The sequence below is a fragment of the Rhinichthys klamathensis genome, unplaced genomic scaffold (genome assembly GCF_029890125.1).
Source record: "Rhinichthys klamathensis goyatoka isolate OS25496 unplaced genomic scaffold, OSU_Roscu_1.1 h1tg000585l_1, whole genome shotgun sequence".
NCBI classification, from domain to species: domain Eukaryota; kingdom Metazoa; phylum Chordata; class Actinopteri; order Cypriniformes; family Leuciscidae; genus Rhinichthys; species Rhinichthys klamathensis.
Window position 1 is genome coordinate 1,531,734 of NW_026607045.1, and position 17,823 is coordinate 1,549,556.

A 17,823-nucleotide genomic window follows, 5' to 3' on the forward strand; every position below is an offset into this window, starting at 1 on the left:
TATTTATCTCTGCCTGTCGTTTTTACATTTCTGTATGCATTTCTGCCTCATTATGCAAATGAGGAGGGGCTGTGTCTTAAGGGGTCAACTTCTGCCCATAGAGAGCCTAAGTCCCGCCCCGCCGCTTCCGGCTCATGGGACCTTATTTCGGAAAAAATATGTATGGTAGTCAATGGCGAGAGACAACTTATCTTTTTATTCCGTCTGAACTGTGCCCTGAATTACACATATGATGTTTGTCAATTTAAAAGATAATTATGAAAGTCAAGAAAGTCGCAGTTTGTCATAAAACAGAAGAGTAACATTTAGTTTTTTGTAAAAATCGCTCAATGAACTACATCTCCCGGGAAGCGAAACAACGAGCGAGATCCGCTGCTCGTGTGTGTGTGCAGTCTGGTACAAAACACTCCGGCATGACGGCGTAACGTGACGATTATAACGTCAGACTATAGACGAAATGACAGACGTTAGCTTCATTAAAGTTAGCTTTATTCATTGAGAGAAAATGTGCGCCGTTTGGGTTTGTAGTCTTTTTAATTACGTATTTTCACAGTCTAAAGCCCCATTCACACCGCCAGCGACACGCAGCGACAAAGCGACATGATCCCATTCATTTCAATGGAGCGCTGGCGACATCCGGCGACACGAGCGACAGTGACCGTTGGCGACAGAATGTGGGCGTGTCAAGCGACAAGAGACAAGCGACAAAAGTTGAGAAATTTCAACTTTATGCAAATGTGAAGCGATTTTCGCGAGCGACAACCAATAGGAAAGAAGACTTTCAGTGGAGCTCACGTCACCGTCTCGAGTGCAGGCAAGACAGAGGAGTTCGAGGGAGATTTCACTGTTTATATGATTTGACTGTAACCACATACATGGATATAACAAAATGAGGCATGGAAAAGAAACTGTCGACAGTCTCAGTGAGTTTAATTCATACATTTAAAGTTCGAGTGTTGTAATTTTGTGATGCAAGTTTAGCACTGCTGCAGTTCATTTTACAGTTTCCCCTGCATTATGTTAACTATTAGGGACAAGAAAATCGATTATTTGTCAAATTCGAATGACGTTTTAGAAATTTATGACGGAATGAGTGAGTTTAATTTGTTGATTCATCGATCGTTAATCTTGTAAATGATTTAATCCACTGAACACTGCTGTGGTAATATAAAAACACTCTCCCAACAGCATACTGTTTCTTTTGAGCCTAATTCCTAGTCAAATTAAAATGATATTGTTGTATATATATCACTTCTGGTGGTATTTTGTATAGATATGGCCAGGCGTGCAGTCAACCAATAACATTAGAGCGACAGCACTACGAACGCCCACAAGCGACTTCACAGTACAGAGACTAGCGACATGTAGCGACAAAATCGCTGGCGGTGTGAACGGGGCTTTATACCTCAACAGTTTTACAGCAAACTGCGACTTTCTTGACTTTAAAATGTATCTTTTAAATTGACAATCAGGGATGAGTTCCCTAATGAATATTAATGAGTCTTCCCCTACCACCCTGCAAAAAAAAAAAAAAAATTTGCGGCCGGTGGCATGTAGATTCAGTAAAATGCTAACCAACCAATGGGCAGAAGTTGACCCCTTAAGACACAGCCCCTCCTCATTTACATAATGAGGCAGAAATGCATACAGAAATGTAAAAACGACAGGCAGAAATAAAAAGCATTGAAGAAATAAATAGGGTAAAAAAATACAAAGGAAGAATAAAACAGACAAAAATATTATAACATGCACATAAATAAATACTTTAAAAAAATAAGTAATTAATAAATAAAGTTGAAGATTATAACGGACAATAAATAAATAATGTAATTATTACAAAGGTGAATAAATAAAGAAGCTAATTAAAAGAGATATATACATTTATGTCTCACTGTATAATTTAATTTCTACCTACATTTATTTGTTTATTGTATTTTTGGGGCAATTAATTGTATGCTTATTTATTTATTGAGCATTTATTTATTTCTGTATTTATTTTTAAATATGGTAGAGTTGGTCCTCCATATGAAACAGTTGTGCTGCTTAATATTTTTGTGGAAACAGTCCTATTTTTTTTTTTTTCAGGATTCTTTGATGAATAGTAAGTTTTAAAGAACAGCATTTTTTCCCATGCTGTTTGCCCCCTTTGTAAATATGATCAGAGATGGCTGTAAAAAATAAATCTGCATTGTTAATCCTTTTGATATTTTATTGAAAAAATTTGAAAAAATCTAACCTTTCATTGAAGTAAAAGAATTGAAAGTTGGCGGAAAATCACATTATGAAATAAATGTTTTTCTCCAAAACACGTTGGGAACAATTATTTGCCCCCTTTTATTAAATACTTTTTGCAACCTCCTTTTTCCAAGATACCAGCTCTGAGTCATCTCCTATAATGCCTGATGAGTTTAGAGAACACCTGACAAGAGATCAGAGACCATTCCTGCATACAGAATCTCTCCAGATCCTTCAGATTCCCAGATCCATGTTGATGCTTCTTCTCTTCAGTTCAGCCCACTCATTTTCTATGGGTTCAGGTCAGGGACTGGGATGGCCATTGCAGATGCTTGGTTTTGTGCTCAGTGACACATTTTTGTTTTGATTTTGATGCTTGTTTTTGGATCACTGTCCTGTTGGAAGATCCAACCACGGCCCATTATAAGATTTCTAGCAGAGGCTGTCAGGTTTTGATTTTTTATCTATTGGTATTTGAACGAATCCATGATGCCATATATCTGAACAAGATGTCCAGGACCTCTGGCAGAAAATTAGGCCCACAACATTAAAGATACAGCAGAGTATTTCATTCTACACATGGGGTACTTTTTATACCTGTATGAACCTAACCCATCTTAAGTGTTTGCTGCCAAAAAAGCTAATTTTTTTGTTTCATCTGACCATAGAACCCATCCCATTTGAAGTTCCTGTAGTGTCAGTTACTTTTCAAACGTTCTATGGTCAGATGAAACAAAAAAAAGAGCTTTTTGGCAGTAAACACTTAAGATGGGTTAGGTGCACACAGGGATAAAAAGTACCCCATGTGTAGAATGAAATACTCTGCTGTATCTTTAATGTTGTGGGCCTAATTTTCTGCCAGAAGTCCTGGACATCTTGTTCAGATATATGGCATCATGGATTCGTTCAAATACCAATAGATAAAAAATCAAAACCTGACAGCCTCTGCTAGAAATCTTATAATGGGCCGTGGTTGGATCTTCCAACAGGACAGTAATCCAAAAACAAGCATCAAAATCAAAACAAAAATGTGTCACTGAGCACAAAACCAAGCATCTGCAATGGCCATCCCAGTCCCTGACCTGAACCCATAGGAAATGAGTGGGCTGAACTGAAGAGAAGAAGCATCAACATGGATCTGGGAATCTGAAGGATCTGGAGAGATTCTGTATGCAGGAATGGTCTCTGATCTCTTGTCAGGTGTTCTCTAAACTCATCAGGCATTATAGGAGATGACTCAGAGCTGGTCTCTTGGAAAAAGGAGGTTGCAAAAAGTATTTAATAAAAGGGGGCAAATAATTGTTCCCAACGTGTTTTGGAGAAAAACATTTATTTCATAATGTGATTTTCCCCCAACTTTCAATTCTTTTACTTCAATGAAAGGTTAGATTTTTTCAAATTTTTAAAATAAAATATCAAAAGGATTAACAATGCAGATTTATTTTTTACAGCCATCTCTGATCATATTTACAAAGGGGGCAAACACTTTTTCACACCACTGTATATTTATTTTATTATGCATCATACACACACGCATATGTATACAGTATATATATGTGTGTGTATATATATTATATATATATATATATGTGTGTGTGTATATATATATATATATGATAAATTATACAAAATGCAAAGATTTATACATATATATATATATATATATATATATATATATATATCATTTCCATTTATATAGCTGCAGTGGGACATTCTAGAAATTCCTGGAATTTTTTTATTGTGATTTTAAGTCTGAGGATATACTCAACTCAGACATAAATATAATAAACTAATTTTGTAAAATCACTAAATGAATCCTTTAGTGATTCATATTTTGTCATTTTTAATGTTTAGTATTCAGTTCAGTATATATATATATATATATATATATATATATATATATATATATATATATATATATATATATATATAATATCCAGTATGTAAATAATATCTCCTATGAGAGAATATGTTGATATTACTGACTGTCTGAATTGTTTGCTGAGTGGGATCCGTGTGTCTGCAGGACTCCAGCTACAATGGAGTCGGGCCAGAAGCGCTGTGTGGGTCTGTGCTGAGATTTCATCTTCTTGGCTTTGGGGGCAGGGTCAGGATTACTGGCATCCAACATGGGTTGCAGTATACGCCTGCGGGCATTGATAAACCTTTCAAAGAGAGACGAGAGAGACAGAAAAAAAGGACACTGATATAAGACATACCAGGATACTATTTGCAAATCATAAACAAGGGTTTGTGATTTTGTTTGTGGCCATTAGATGGCGCCATTTTGCTAAGGATTAATCTAATGCAACAAACGAGTCATTCTTACCAGTTGTTCACCTGTAATAAGGTAAGATTTGTTTGTGCTGCGATCTGTCTTTTCTCATCTTCTGTAGGATAAGGATGCTGGGAAACAAAATTGGGATACAAAAAATGTTATAAGGTATTATTTAAATGGTGTGCCTTTATTTTTAGTCTTCTGAGGTAACTATATGTTTGTCTTTATCTCATTGGAGTGAGATTTTGCAGTGCATTTAAAACTCCTCTTTGGCTTGTAGGGCAATAAAACACGCATCCTTTTTCTCACCATGAGATGCTGGAAGAGCCAGGAACGCATAATGTTTGTGGCATGTTTAGGAAGGACACCTCGTTTGTTTTTTGATTTCTTGTCATCGGCGTCCAAGAGTGAGGACAAGTCCAGGTTCACCTTGGAAGAAAGAGAGAAGAGAGACGAGAAAGTGAGTGGGGGAGAGGGAGGGATAGTTGCCACGGAAACAAAGAGAGTCGCCAGTCACCATTTCTTTGGCAGGGGCAGGAATGCCTTTAGTCACCATAGCAACGCAATGGGAGTAATGATACCTAAAATTAAAGCCAAGGAGGGTGCATTTAAAGAAGCCTTTCATCAACTCAAAGAGCTGCAGAAAATGTCGCCAATTTTTTTTTCTTTTCATCAAACTTATGAAGTACGATTAATGTAAGGCGAGCGAACATGCAAGAGTTTGAGAGTGACTATTTAAAGGATGCGTGCTAAATTAACGATTTATTTTCCTTTGGTTTACAGCATTCTGAGACTGGCGCATTAACATTTCAGAGACGTTTAAGATGCATAATCTACGAGAGCTCTGTCTGCGAATAAATAAATTAATAAAAGAAGAAAAGGAAAAATTAACATTTCCACTTTGAAAATAGGGATAATTAATTTCATGCTACCATTGCCACTGAAAGCCATAAAAAGCAGCAGCTCCCCACTGATTTTAAAATTTTTAAATAAATAAATAATAATCAAGCTCTAAAAACAACCTCCTCATTACATTTGCAGCTGGGTGTCATGTGGTTCTTCCCCCATTCCTCTACTCAAAATACACACACACACACACACACACACAAACACATTGGGGGAGAGTGTGTGATTCAGGAAGCAGAGTGAATTAATTGGAGGCTTCATGCAGTGGTATTATTACTGAAAGCTTGTCGGAGAAGTAGCTACGGGCAGAACTCTATTCCCAGCTTGCGTGTAGTGAAGCACCTCGGCCCAATGTTGGGGATCCGCACAGGCTCCAGCTGTCTGTCAAACCCTGACTCACCTGACTTGTACTTGACAGCAACGAAAATACTAACTAACAGCTCTAGAATTGCTAAATAAACTGCATCATGTCTATACTTGAAGCAACCAATGCATCATAAGGGTTATCTATGAGCATTAATGTGACACGTCACCTCAGGGGTTTTGCTAACAAATGGACCAATCAGCTCCGACTTAGGCAACAGTTAAATGAAAATAACATTAATTGAAAAAATATATATTAATCCATTATTAATTTACATTGTGGGATGTGTATATATATATATATATATATATATATATATATATACTTTATGTGTGTGTGTGTGTGGTTTTAATATGATTACTCTGATTTATTTTTAAATTATTTAATTATTTAATAATATTTTTTACAAATAAATACAGTGTATATATATATACTGTATATAATAAAAAAATTATATATATTTGTATATAAAATAAAAATATATAAATATAAAAATTGATAATATGTTAATTAATAATTCAATAATATTTGACAAATAAGTGTTAAATTAATAAATTATCTCCCCCCCCTCCTCCTCCATTTTGGGTCTTATTTGTGAAGAGAAAGGACAAACAATCTGCATAATCTTATGTAAAACCATTATGTAAAACCATTCACAAATTGCATCCACTTCAATGGGGTTGAACGTATGAATGGAGTTATTAATTATTTACACAGAAATTTGTTCTGCTTGTGTTTTATGAATTAGGGCCAAATTTAATTTCAATTAGTAGGCCATAGACATCCTAAGCAGACATAAAAAAGTATCAAAATATGCCAATGCAACTGTCTGAAGCCATGTAAATGCAAAACAAATAATATTTACATGTATATTGGTAAATAATTTAGTAATATTTCATTTAAAAAAGTGGATGGAGTAAAATGTAAAAAAAAAAAAAAAAAAAAAAAAAAGGGCATCCGTACACTGAAGGCATCAGGCTATAGAAATAATTCACCAGAATTACTTGTGAAGATACAGCCCTGCAGTTTCTCTGCATCAAAGCAGAACAGCAAGTCTGTTGAGCGGCTCCCCTCACCTGATTGTTTTGGATTTGGATGGTTCCCTGTGGTAAGCCCTGGGTTAACACCTGCCCCTGTGAGGTAAGCATTGCCACCGGTTGATACAGCGTCCCACCTGTGGGAATCAGTCACAGACACGGGACTGAGGTTATCACAGACTCTACCTCCCTGTTGTTGAAATACTGTAATACCAAATCACCTCGCGTTCACTGCGCCAAAATAAAACAAAAGGGTATTCGGAACGGATCAAGAAGAGAACAAGGAGCTCTTGTTTTGCTCCTAATTAGCTCGATTTCACAGTAATTAGACATTCTGTATTCACAATGTGAAAGGGAGATGGATGTAAAGAAAATGAGTCAAAGAAAAAGCTATATAAATGAAGATAATGTGCATTACTTTCACGAATTTGGAAAGGAAAGCAGTTCCGAATGCTGAGATCTCTGATTTTGGAGCGGGCAAAGGGACTGATGATTGGCCTCCTCACCTGAGACCACCTGAGAGTTGATAGTGGTCATGGCAACGTTGTTCTGTTGCAGCGATCCGGCAGGGACTACGATCCCAGAGGGGTTTATCGTGCTGGAGACAGAGGTGAGGGATGGGGATGAGTTGTGAAGCAGGTCCTATAAGAGGAGGAGGAGGAAATAGAAGTTACTGTCCACATGAGAATTTCTTGGGGGATATGACTTTGTATGAAATTTTGTGAACATCGTAAACATTATATTTTTTAATATATGTTATTATGATATGTCATTTATTATTTAAATATTATTTAAAAGAACCCAATATAAATGAACACACAATAATTATGCCTGTAAATGCCATAATAAGGTATCAATTATATAACATGGAAATAAAACATTCAAAATATAATGGCCTAAATTATCTTCATTTGGGGACTTTTCTAAAAAAATACAATACCGTTTAACAGCTTGGGGTTGGCAAGATTGTTATTAATGTTTCTGAATAGAAGTCCCTCTATTATACAGAACCCTGCACATGACATGAGGACCAAAAAATATGTATATCGTGGCCATGAATTAACAATTTGTTCCTACATCAGCACGTTTTACTAATTCTTTCCCTCGTTTTAAGTAAATCATGAATACAATATTATAATTAATTCCCTTGTTTTACTAAATCTCGACCATGTTCTAATAATTTGTTCCCTTTTTTTAGTTCAGTCAAAACGAGGGAACGAATTAGTTCAATGTGGCCACGATTTACTAAAAACAAGGAGATTAATTATTATATCATGACGTGCGCACAATTTACTTAAAACAATGGAACTAAAGGTGCGTTCACACCAAGGACGATAACTATAAAGATATAGTTCTAAAAATCGTTCTAAATTTGAAAGAAACTATATAGTTGGAATCACTTTCAGAATGATTTTATCTAGCTGATGAACGATTCAAACATTAACAGCCAATCAGAATCCATCCTGCTGTAACGAGCTCGAGCATTTAAAGTGACAGACAAGCACGCACTATTATTGTAGATTCTAGATGAAGTTTCGTGCTTAAGAAACATTCCTTATTAACATCAATTATGAAAACTGTAGTGCTGCTTAATATTGTTTTAATATTATTTGTTCAGGATTCTATGATGAATACAATTAAGTTCAAAAGAACAGAATTTATTTGAAATAGAAATATTTTGTAACATTATAAATGTCTTCAATGCTGCTGTCTTTCGATCGGTTTAATGTGTCCTTGCTGAATAAAAGCATTAATTTCTTCTTCTTTTTTAATCACTGACCCCAAACTTTTGAACAGTAGAGCATATGTGATTAATTCCGATTAATCGGATCATTTGATTGCCATTTTAATTCAGTTATAATTGATTGACAGTCCTAAAAATCCAAAAGTGTGTGCTTTAAGTCTTCTCACGCAGAGGTCAGCAAAGTTCAGCAGGAGCAGCAAGGGCAAGCCAGATGTGACCTTTTGCATCCCCGGGAGAAGAGCTTGTGTTCGTGCAAGTGTAAATGTTACTGCTGTGATAGTGTGTGCATTCATATGGCACTGTGTTTATGTGTTAGAAACAACCTTTAGCCTTTAGACTGAAGGTCTAGGGAGAATGTGTTTGTCAGTCACCTGCTGCAGACCGAGGTTGGTCTGTGATGGTGAATACGGGCCGCCCAGGTCGTTCCGTAGCAGATTGTCACTGTGCATCTTGGTCTTGAGGCAGGTGATGTAACGGTTGCAGAAGTCTTTACAGAGCTCGTTCACCTTCTCCAGCTCCAGCAGGTGGATCCGCAACACCTGGATCGCCTTCACCATCTGTGTCACAGTGTTGGGGTAACGCATTACAAGTAACGTGAGTTATGTTTTCAAGTCACTAAAATAGCACATTACTTTTAAATTTAGAACGAAATATCTGAGGTACTTTTTCAAATAAGTAACGTGTTTTCTCATTTATTGACTAACACCTCTCCTGTCCTCGTGTTGAGAGAAATCAGACGTAAGGCGTTGTGTCCGCTTTGTAAACATGAGGGTTATTGTAGTTCTAGACTAAATGTGAACATTTACACATTTCACTTGCACAAAAGCAGATTCAGTATTTTTCTAAATAAAAAAATAAAAACTGAAATACAAACTCAGAATATAACGCAAACGCAAAAATGTTGTTTTACATAATAAAAATATACTTTATGTATTTAATCTCACTTTATTAACCAATGTCTTTGCTGCTGACCTTTGATTATCCAATTCAACCATATGAATAAGCAAAATTGACTTTTAACATCACATTTGTGTTTCATTTTTTTGTTTTTATGGCTGAAGTAAGAGTGTTGAACTTTCTTCACCTGCATTTGTTTGAAAGGTTTATTTGAGCTGCACCCTCTGTCTACTGTACAGGCGTAATGTTGCTTTGCTTTTCCTGAGGCTTATTCATTTCACTTTTGGTATGACTGGCCTTTACATTTGCCAAAAATAAAACTTTTTTTGTTAAAAGTAACTTTCCCCAACACTGCGGTCAACACAACACACAAAAATTGATACACGAAGTAGTTTACAAAGTATTTACATATATACGTACTATTTGACTATTTTAATGATTATTTTAAATTAGCTTTTAATTTTCATTTAAGTTGTAGCTTAAAGTTTTTGACTTTTTATTAGTTTTTAATATATATATATATAGCTATAATTTATAATTATTTCAGTTTTAGTTCATCAATTTATCAACTTATTTCCGTTGCAAAGGCAACATTTCAAATTTTCATTTGAATGTTTAAGTTTTTAATCAAATATTTACATCTAATTAATTTAATTTAGCAAGATGCCAGTACTGAAAATTAAATTTAAGATACAGCATCAAAAAAGAGATGATACAACCTGAAATAAATAAAGAAATGTATTATTTTATTCATTTATTCATTCAAATAACAAAGGGATGATTTTGGACTTGAAGTAACATCTGTTCCTCGAACTAAGGTATAATTTGAATTCAGAAGAATTTGAATATATTGTGCACTATAATATGGGTCACTTTTTTATATTTTATGGTGATTTTTTTACCATTTATTGTATGAAAAAGGGCAACCAGTACATTCTGGGGGAAAAAAAGAAGTAAATAATGAAGGAATTTCCTTCATTTAGTGAATTATTTCAATAATTATTTCAGTTTTTCAAAAACAAAAACAAAACCAAAATAAATTCTGAGCAAGAATTTGCCTGCCGCGGTTTGCCTGGTTGCGTTGCTTAATGCTACAAACACTTTCGAGTTCTGCTGACACAGTTGGACGGGACTGAACTTTCAGTTCCAACTACCCATTCAAATAGTCACCGCCCAAAGTCAGAACTCAAGGACGACCAAATGGGCTAAAAAATGCTTTGCCAAGGAGGAGATAAATCTGCCAATTACTGCAGCTCGTTTAATCAGGGCTCAGTGCCATCTCTCTGAGGCGAGAACGAAGCGCAGCGCGGGCGCTATAACTGTCGCGGTGAAGAGTTAGTGAACGGAAGACTCGTGTGTGTGTGTGTGACCAGTGTGTCGTAAAGCACACAGATGCAGAGTTAATTGACTGAGCAGCGCTAGTCGGCCGAGTGCCCCGGTAATGATGTACAGTGACCTTTTTCTTCCTCCTTCCCTTAATTTCTAATTACTGTTAACTGTCTTGCAGGGCACAGAAGAGATGAGATGATGAATATGAGGGAGAGAGTTAGAGGAAACGAGAACAATAGAGGGGAAGAAAAGAGCTACGGACTGGGGTGGGCGAGTGTCATTGTGACTAACACTTTTTATTTTCAATAAAACATTGTTTATTATTCGTTTTAATGATAATTTAAACAACAAACTACCTCAGAATTTAAAAGTATACACTATACAGTGCAAATATGCCAGCAGAGGGCAGTGCAAATGTGACATTTAGGTACAGGAAGTAAACCGGTTTTTAAGAGCAGGTAAACAGCTGAACTTGACACAAATAAAGCAACAAGAGACATGAGTGTTTACCAGGTTGTCTAGTTCAGGGTCCTCACTGAAGAAAGGCTTGTGGTCCTGCTCTTGCTGGTGGACGAAGTTCTCGATGTCGACGTCAAAGCTGGCGGAGGTGATGCATTCTGAGCCCTGTGTTGCTTGCTCACACTTCTCAAACAGCAACGCCAGAAGAGGGAAAAGAGGATGTCTGCCGGACACAGAAAGAGATCATATTTAATTATATATTACTGTATTTTTGATAGTATTCATCATTTACTGTATCATGTGTAAATTAATGCAGCCTTATGAGCATAATAATGCTTATTAACCATAATCCTATCCTATTTTATTTTGTATCTTTCCACACATCATGTTTCACATATTCTGAAGGAATTAGAGAGTATATAGCCTACTGTGGATTATGCAGTAAGCCATACACCAGTGTTTAATAAAATAAATAACCAGTTCAATTGGTTCAGTCAGGACAGATGACATTACACAGCAGAATATATAATCTTTGTCATCTTCATTTGATTGTAGGCATAAGCTCTGTCTAAAGGTTTCTTCTAGCAAGTTGACATTTGTCATGTTAACAGCATTTACATTTCCTGTATCATCAGAGGATGAATATGTTTGCACTGGTTTAAGCCTGTCCAGAGAGAGGCTTCTGCTGAAGAGCAGACCTAATGAAAGCTCAAATTCACTCAGCTCAGCCTCTTGAAAGCTAAGCCTAGCCTGACATGCAGATTCAATTAAAAAGAAAACAACATCACCACAACAAATGATTAAGGGTCACGCTTAAGTCAATAAGGACAGCATATAGAAAAACACTAGGGAGCAGTAGGATCCCAAAATGAAACATTTAGGAGATGTTTTAGTTGGCAAATTGCAGAATTGTTCAGAGGTTATGGTCCCATTTGATGGTGTCATTGTAGTGATCCTGATTGCATTTGTGTCATATAAATTATGACATACACTCACCGGCCACTTTATTAGGTACACCTGTCCAACTGCTCGTTAACACTTAATTTCTAAGCAGCCAATCACATGGCGGCAACTCAGTGCATTTAGGCATGTAGACATGGTCAAGACAATCTCCTGCAGTTCAAACCGAGCATCAGTATGGGGAAGAAAGTTGATTTGAGTGACTTTGAACGTGGCATGATTGTTGGTGCCAGAAGGGCTGGTCTGAGTATTTCAGAAACTGCTAATCTACTGGGATTTTCACGCACAACCATCTCTAGGGTTTACAGAGAATGGTCCGAAAAAGAAAAAACATCCAGTGAGCGGCAGTTCTGTGGGCGGAAATGCCTTGTTGATGCTAGAGGTCAGAGGAGAATGGCCAGACTGGTTCGAGCTGATAGAAGGGCAACAGTGACTGAAATAACCACTCGTTACAACCGAGGTATGCAGCAAAGCATTTGTGAAGCCACAACACGCACAACCTTGAGGCGGATGGGCTACAACAGCAGAAGACTCCACCGGGTACCACTCATCTCCACTACAAATAGGAAAAAGAGGCTACAATTTGCAAGAGCTCACCAAAATTGAACAGTTGAAGACTGGAAAAATGTTGCCTGGTCTGATGAGTCTCGATTTCTGTTGAGACATTCAGATGTTAGAGTCAGAATTTGGCGTAAACAGAATGAGAACATGGAACCATCATGCCTTGTTACCACTGTGCAGGCTGGTGGTGGTGGTGTAATGGTGCGGGGGATGTTTTCCTGGCACACTTTAGGCCCCTTAGTGCCAATTGGGCATCGTTTAAATGCCACGGCCTACCTGAGCATTGTTTCTGACCATGTCCATCCCTTTATGGCCACCATGTACCCATCCTCTGATGGCTACTTCCACCATGTCACAAAGCTCTAATCATTTCAAATTGGTTTCTTGAACATGACAATGAGTTCACTGTACTAAAATGGCCTCCACAGTCACCAGATCTCAACCCAATAGAGCATCTTTGGGATGTGGTGGAACGGGAGATTCGCATCATGGATGTGCAGCCGACAAATCTGCGGCAACTGTGTGATGCCATCATGTCAATATGGACCAAACTCCCTGAGGAATGCTTCCAGCACCTTGTTGAATCTATGCCACGAAGAATTGAGGCAGTTCTGAAGGCAAAAGGGGGTCCAACCCGTTACTAGCATGGGGTACCTAATAAAGTGGCCGGTGAGTGTATATTATATATATTATCATAATATATATTACGTCACTGTTTTGGAACAATATTTATACTATATGCATGGTATTTTTTTAATACATGTTTTTTTGGGGTAAATACTTTTTATACTCACCAAGGCTGCATTTATTTGAGCATAAATACAGTAATCATAACAGTGGCTGTTTACGGACAGCACTAAAAGAAGTCGCCCCTTAAAATTGGATCTTTCCAGACAGATGCTCAGAATGAGGGTTAAAATAATCATTTTCCGCATATATATTCATAAGAGTAATTTGTTCACAAATCGGACATCATAGCTTGTGCTCTGTTCGTTGTTGCATGCAAGAAACACTATGTCAAAATAGCATCCTATCTTATCCTATCTTATCCTATCCTATCCTATACTATCCTATCCTATCCTATCCCATCTCCTATCCTATCTCCAATCCCATCCTATCTCCTATCCTATCCTATCCAAATTTGTTCACAAATCGGACATCATAGCTTGTGCTCTGTTCGTTGTTGCATGCAAGAAACACTATGTCAAAATAGCATCCTATCCTATCCTATCCTATCCTATCCTATCCTATCCGTGTTCCTGTGTGTGTATATTTTTCCCCCCTCGCAGAGCCTGTTTGAAAGACTGAGAGAAGCTGTGAGACTGGGTGAGGGGCCCAGGCTCCGGCTGTAACCCACCACTCTCATTTGCAGCCTTTAATAGCTGGCTATATTAGACTCTAATCTGCCTGATCCCAATTTAATGCCGCTCCCTCCAGCTGACGTGACAGGAATACTAAACAGACTCGCAATGCTGAGCAGCGAGGCGATCTGCGCTCCCTCCGGGCTCGTCCCGCTCCCCTCCGCCGTGCCAGTCCCTCTTCCTCTCTCCCCTCCCCAGTCACAGTAAATCCTGGAGGGCATGGCTGGGTTATCTCTCTTCTTCTCTCTCTTCGCAGGCCTGGATCATAACCCGGACACAGCCCGAAAGGCCCAAAGCCAAAGGATGCTATCAATTTAGCTCTCTGAGGATTTGGCAAGTAGGCTGAGGAACAAACTACCCAGAAATTAGAGCATAAAATCGAATTGGAAAGTTAAGCCACAAGGTAGAGGTTCATCTGAACACTCACATTCCCTGGAGTGAGTCTAATAAGGCTACATTACCTTCATTAGGAGGTTACATTTCATATCATTTATCTGCAGCAGAAACTGTGAGATTTTTGGAAACTTCAGTCAAGTCTTGAATACAAATGCGATGACGGATGAGTAGCAGCTCTTATTCTGAACAGAACATTGCATTAACTCAGATGGCATGCCAATCGCAGTAAAATCTTTGTTACTAAAGATGGACAACACTTAGAGCAGTTACTCTATAAACTAATTGCCTCAGTTGTTTCGAAGGGTAGAAAAACTTTTAAATGTAATCTGATCTCTCTGAGCAACTCCAGACTTTTAAATCTCTTCATCTATGCGGTCTGGATGAGGCAGTGTGCCGCAAAGTGCAGAGCTAATCGGTTAATCTTTCAAAATGTGCCGGTTAAAATGAAACACTTAATGCTATTGTCTTTAACCTTTAGTTATCATCTCTCAACTCTTGCGGGAAAGACTGCCCAGGCTGCATCCTTCAAATGTAAAAGTGTAGGCTCATAGTTGGAAACAGAGGGGCCATTAGAAGGACTTTTACATTCTATGATGGGCAAACTACTGATTTACTGACGTCATTAAAAAAAGTAGCCAAAGCCTCTTTGAATTCACTCATCAGATAATCCAGATCAAGATGTCTTTCTTTTGCATCCTTTGCCCTTCTGGCTAAGCATAAAAACAAATTATTGTACTAATGTAATTCAAATATCAAACAAATTATTCTTATGAGCAGGTTCTTGTAATGAAAAACAGTTTTGGTTCCCATTGACTTCCATTGTATGGACAAAAAATACAATGGAAGTCAATGGGAACAGAAACTGTTCTTCAAAATGTTCAATGTATTCTGCAGAAAAAAAGGAAAGTCAAACCAGTTTGGAATGACATGAGGGTGAGCAAATAATGACAGCATTTTCGTTTTTGGATGGACTATCAGTTTAGGGTTTGAAAAAACAAACAAACAAAAACAAAAGAAAAGCCTAACTTTAGCCACTCTGTGTTTAAGACCACTCCAAATCATGACATGTCTTTCTTTTGCATATTCTGCTTTCGATGGCTAAGCATAAAAACAAACTAACGTAATTCAATTCACAAACAAATGATTCGTGAGCAGGTTTTTATAATGAAATGAATTAGTAAAAAAAGACTCACAAACTCGAAAGTTGACTAATTGAATAATTGAATTAACATCTCACTTATTTACTGAACTGTGTGGCCTCAAATATACAGAGTACTGCGTAATTAATGTTGGTTTTAAATTATAAATGGAAAAAATGTGCAAAAACAAACACACTATAGTCTGATTCACAAACAAATGACTCTTTTGAAAAGGTGGTTTTAATGAAAAAAGAAACACCAAACCAAACTTTAGCAACTTTAGCCCTCTCATTAGATAATAAAAATCATGGCGTATCTTTCTTTTGCTCTTGGGTGGCTAAGCATAAAAACTAAAGTAATGAAGTTCACAATGATTCGTATGAGCAGGTTCTTATAATGAAATGAATCAGTCAATTGAGTTGCTGAACTCTTCCGCTGACTCTTATGACCAGGTGCTATAAATCAAATGAATCGTTAATGAAGTCTCACAAACTCCAGACTTTAAAAAAAAATAAACACTACATTTATGTAATGTATACAGCTTTACAATGGTAATCCTGCTGCCATGTTGATACAGCCATCTTATATATCACTGCGTCTGTAGTACCTCCTCAAACATCACGAGGCACCTAGAGCTGGTAACGTGCCAGAACAGCGAGACGTTATCTGCAGTGCAGAGGTCTCAGGACGAAGGCAGCTGGGGAACTAACCCATAAAAGTGTCATTTACTGAGATAAGAGTCAGCAGAACTGACCCTGCGAACTGACGATTAAAGTCGGATATGGCGTTTTTATTTCCATTCAACGAATGTGTTTCATCGACTTAGCTAATGAGACATTTAAGTTATTGGTCTTACCTGTTTTTTGATACCAAGCTCAATATTTTAGCATAGAGGTTTCAAAGATTAAAGCCCTCAAAGATTAAAAAAATAAGTAAATAGCAAATAAATAAATATTTTCCAAGAAACGAAAAAAAGCACATCAAAGCAATTCCGAGTCCAAAACTAAAGCTGGACACATTTTCATGCTAGCTCTAGCTGCATTTGTTTTGGTATCGTGGTGGGCCACCCACGGGCTGCTGGGGAGATGGGGGTGTGCGCTCTCTGTGCTCACCCGGTATGTTTGCCATCCTAATCAGGGCGAGCCAGTGGCTGCTGGCTTTATTAAACCCAGTCTGGGGTGCTCCCACGCTGAGACCGCTCCTCACACACACACACGTTCACATGAACACACACTCCCTCCTCCAGGCTGCATGTCTGGAGCTCAAACTGTATTGGGGGCGCGCACACACAAACATACCACTCGCCATCAGGGTTTATATGGGACCCCTACTGCTGCATTTCAATGAGTGGCGCTGCTCTTTTTCAACGGTTTTCCCCTCTCTCTCTCTCTCTCTCTCTCTCTCTTTCACCTGCAGGGTAAAGGGTAGCTGCGGCCTGTTGTCATACACAGCCGGGTCTTTTCATTGGACCATAGGTGTGAATATAGAGGTTAATAAATACAGAGATGCCACATAAAAGCAATCAAAGGTTTTTAACATGCTATGAAGAATATATGAGCAGTGCTTACTAATGTAAAAGTTGCCATCACAATGCTAGGCTGTACATTTTGGTTGCCAGGATGTTGCTATAAACAGTAGTTACTAAGGTGTTCAAATAGGTTTTTAGAGAGTTGCTATACATTTGATGTTCGGTTGCCAGAATGTTGCTACATGGTTACTAAGGGGTTCTGGGTTGTTTTTAGAGTGTTGTGATGGTTTGCCAAGACAGTGCTACTGTATGTGTTTTTCTAAAGTAAGTACACTATAAATACACGTATACTGTAAAATAAAGTGCAACTGATTTTGCTGTACAGTTGCTAGGGTGTTCTGGGTAGTGTCTAGGGCATTGCAATAGTTGGCCAGGGTGATTTGTAGGGTTTTGCTATACAGTTGCTGGGGTGTTCTGGGTAGTTTCTAGGGCGTTGCTATGGCTGGTCAGGGTCATTTTGTAGGGTTTTGCTATACAGTTGCTGAGGTGTTTCTGGGTAGTTTCTAAGTCGTTGCTGAGGTGTTTCTGGGTAGTTTCTAGGGCGTTGCTATGACTGGTCAGGGTGATTTGTAGGGTTTTCCTATACAGTTGCTGGGGTGTTTCTGGGTAGTTTCTAAGGCGTTGCTATA

The 17,823-nt window shown here is 37.8% G+C and overlaps 1 protein-coding gene across 2 annotated transcripts in view; it reads right to left on the reverse strand.

Moving 5' to 3' along the window:
• Positions 1-17,823, reverse strand: part of LOC130075548 (homeobox protein PKNOX2-like) — an 85,719-nt gene that overhangs the window by 12,817 nt on the left and 55,079 nt on the right. For both annotated transcript variants that reach the window (XM_056240188.1, XM_056240185.1), the window contains 7 exons: positions 11,301-11,472; positions 8,936-9,121; positions 7,327-7,462; positions 6,860-6,957; positions 4,823-4,942; positions 4,565-4,641; positions 4,222-4,400 (listed from right to left, as the gene is read on the reverse strand). In XM_056240188.1, coding sequence (XP_056096163.1) covers positions 4,222-4,400; positions 4,565-4,641; positions 4,823-4,942; positions 6,860-6,957; positions 7,327-7,462; positions 8,936-9,121; positions 11,301-11,472 — 968 coding nt within the window. The remainder of the gene's footprint in view (positions 1-4,221; positions 4,401-4,564; positions 4,642-4,822; positions 4,943-6,859; positions 6,958-7,326; positions 7,463-8,935; positions 9,122-11,300; positions 11,473-17,823) is intronic.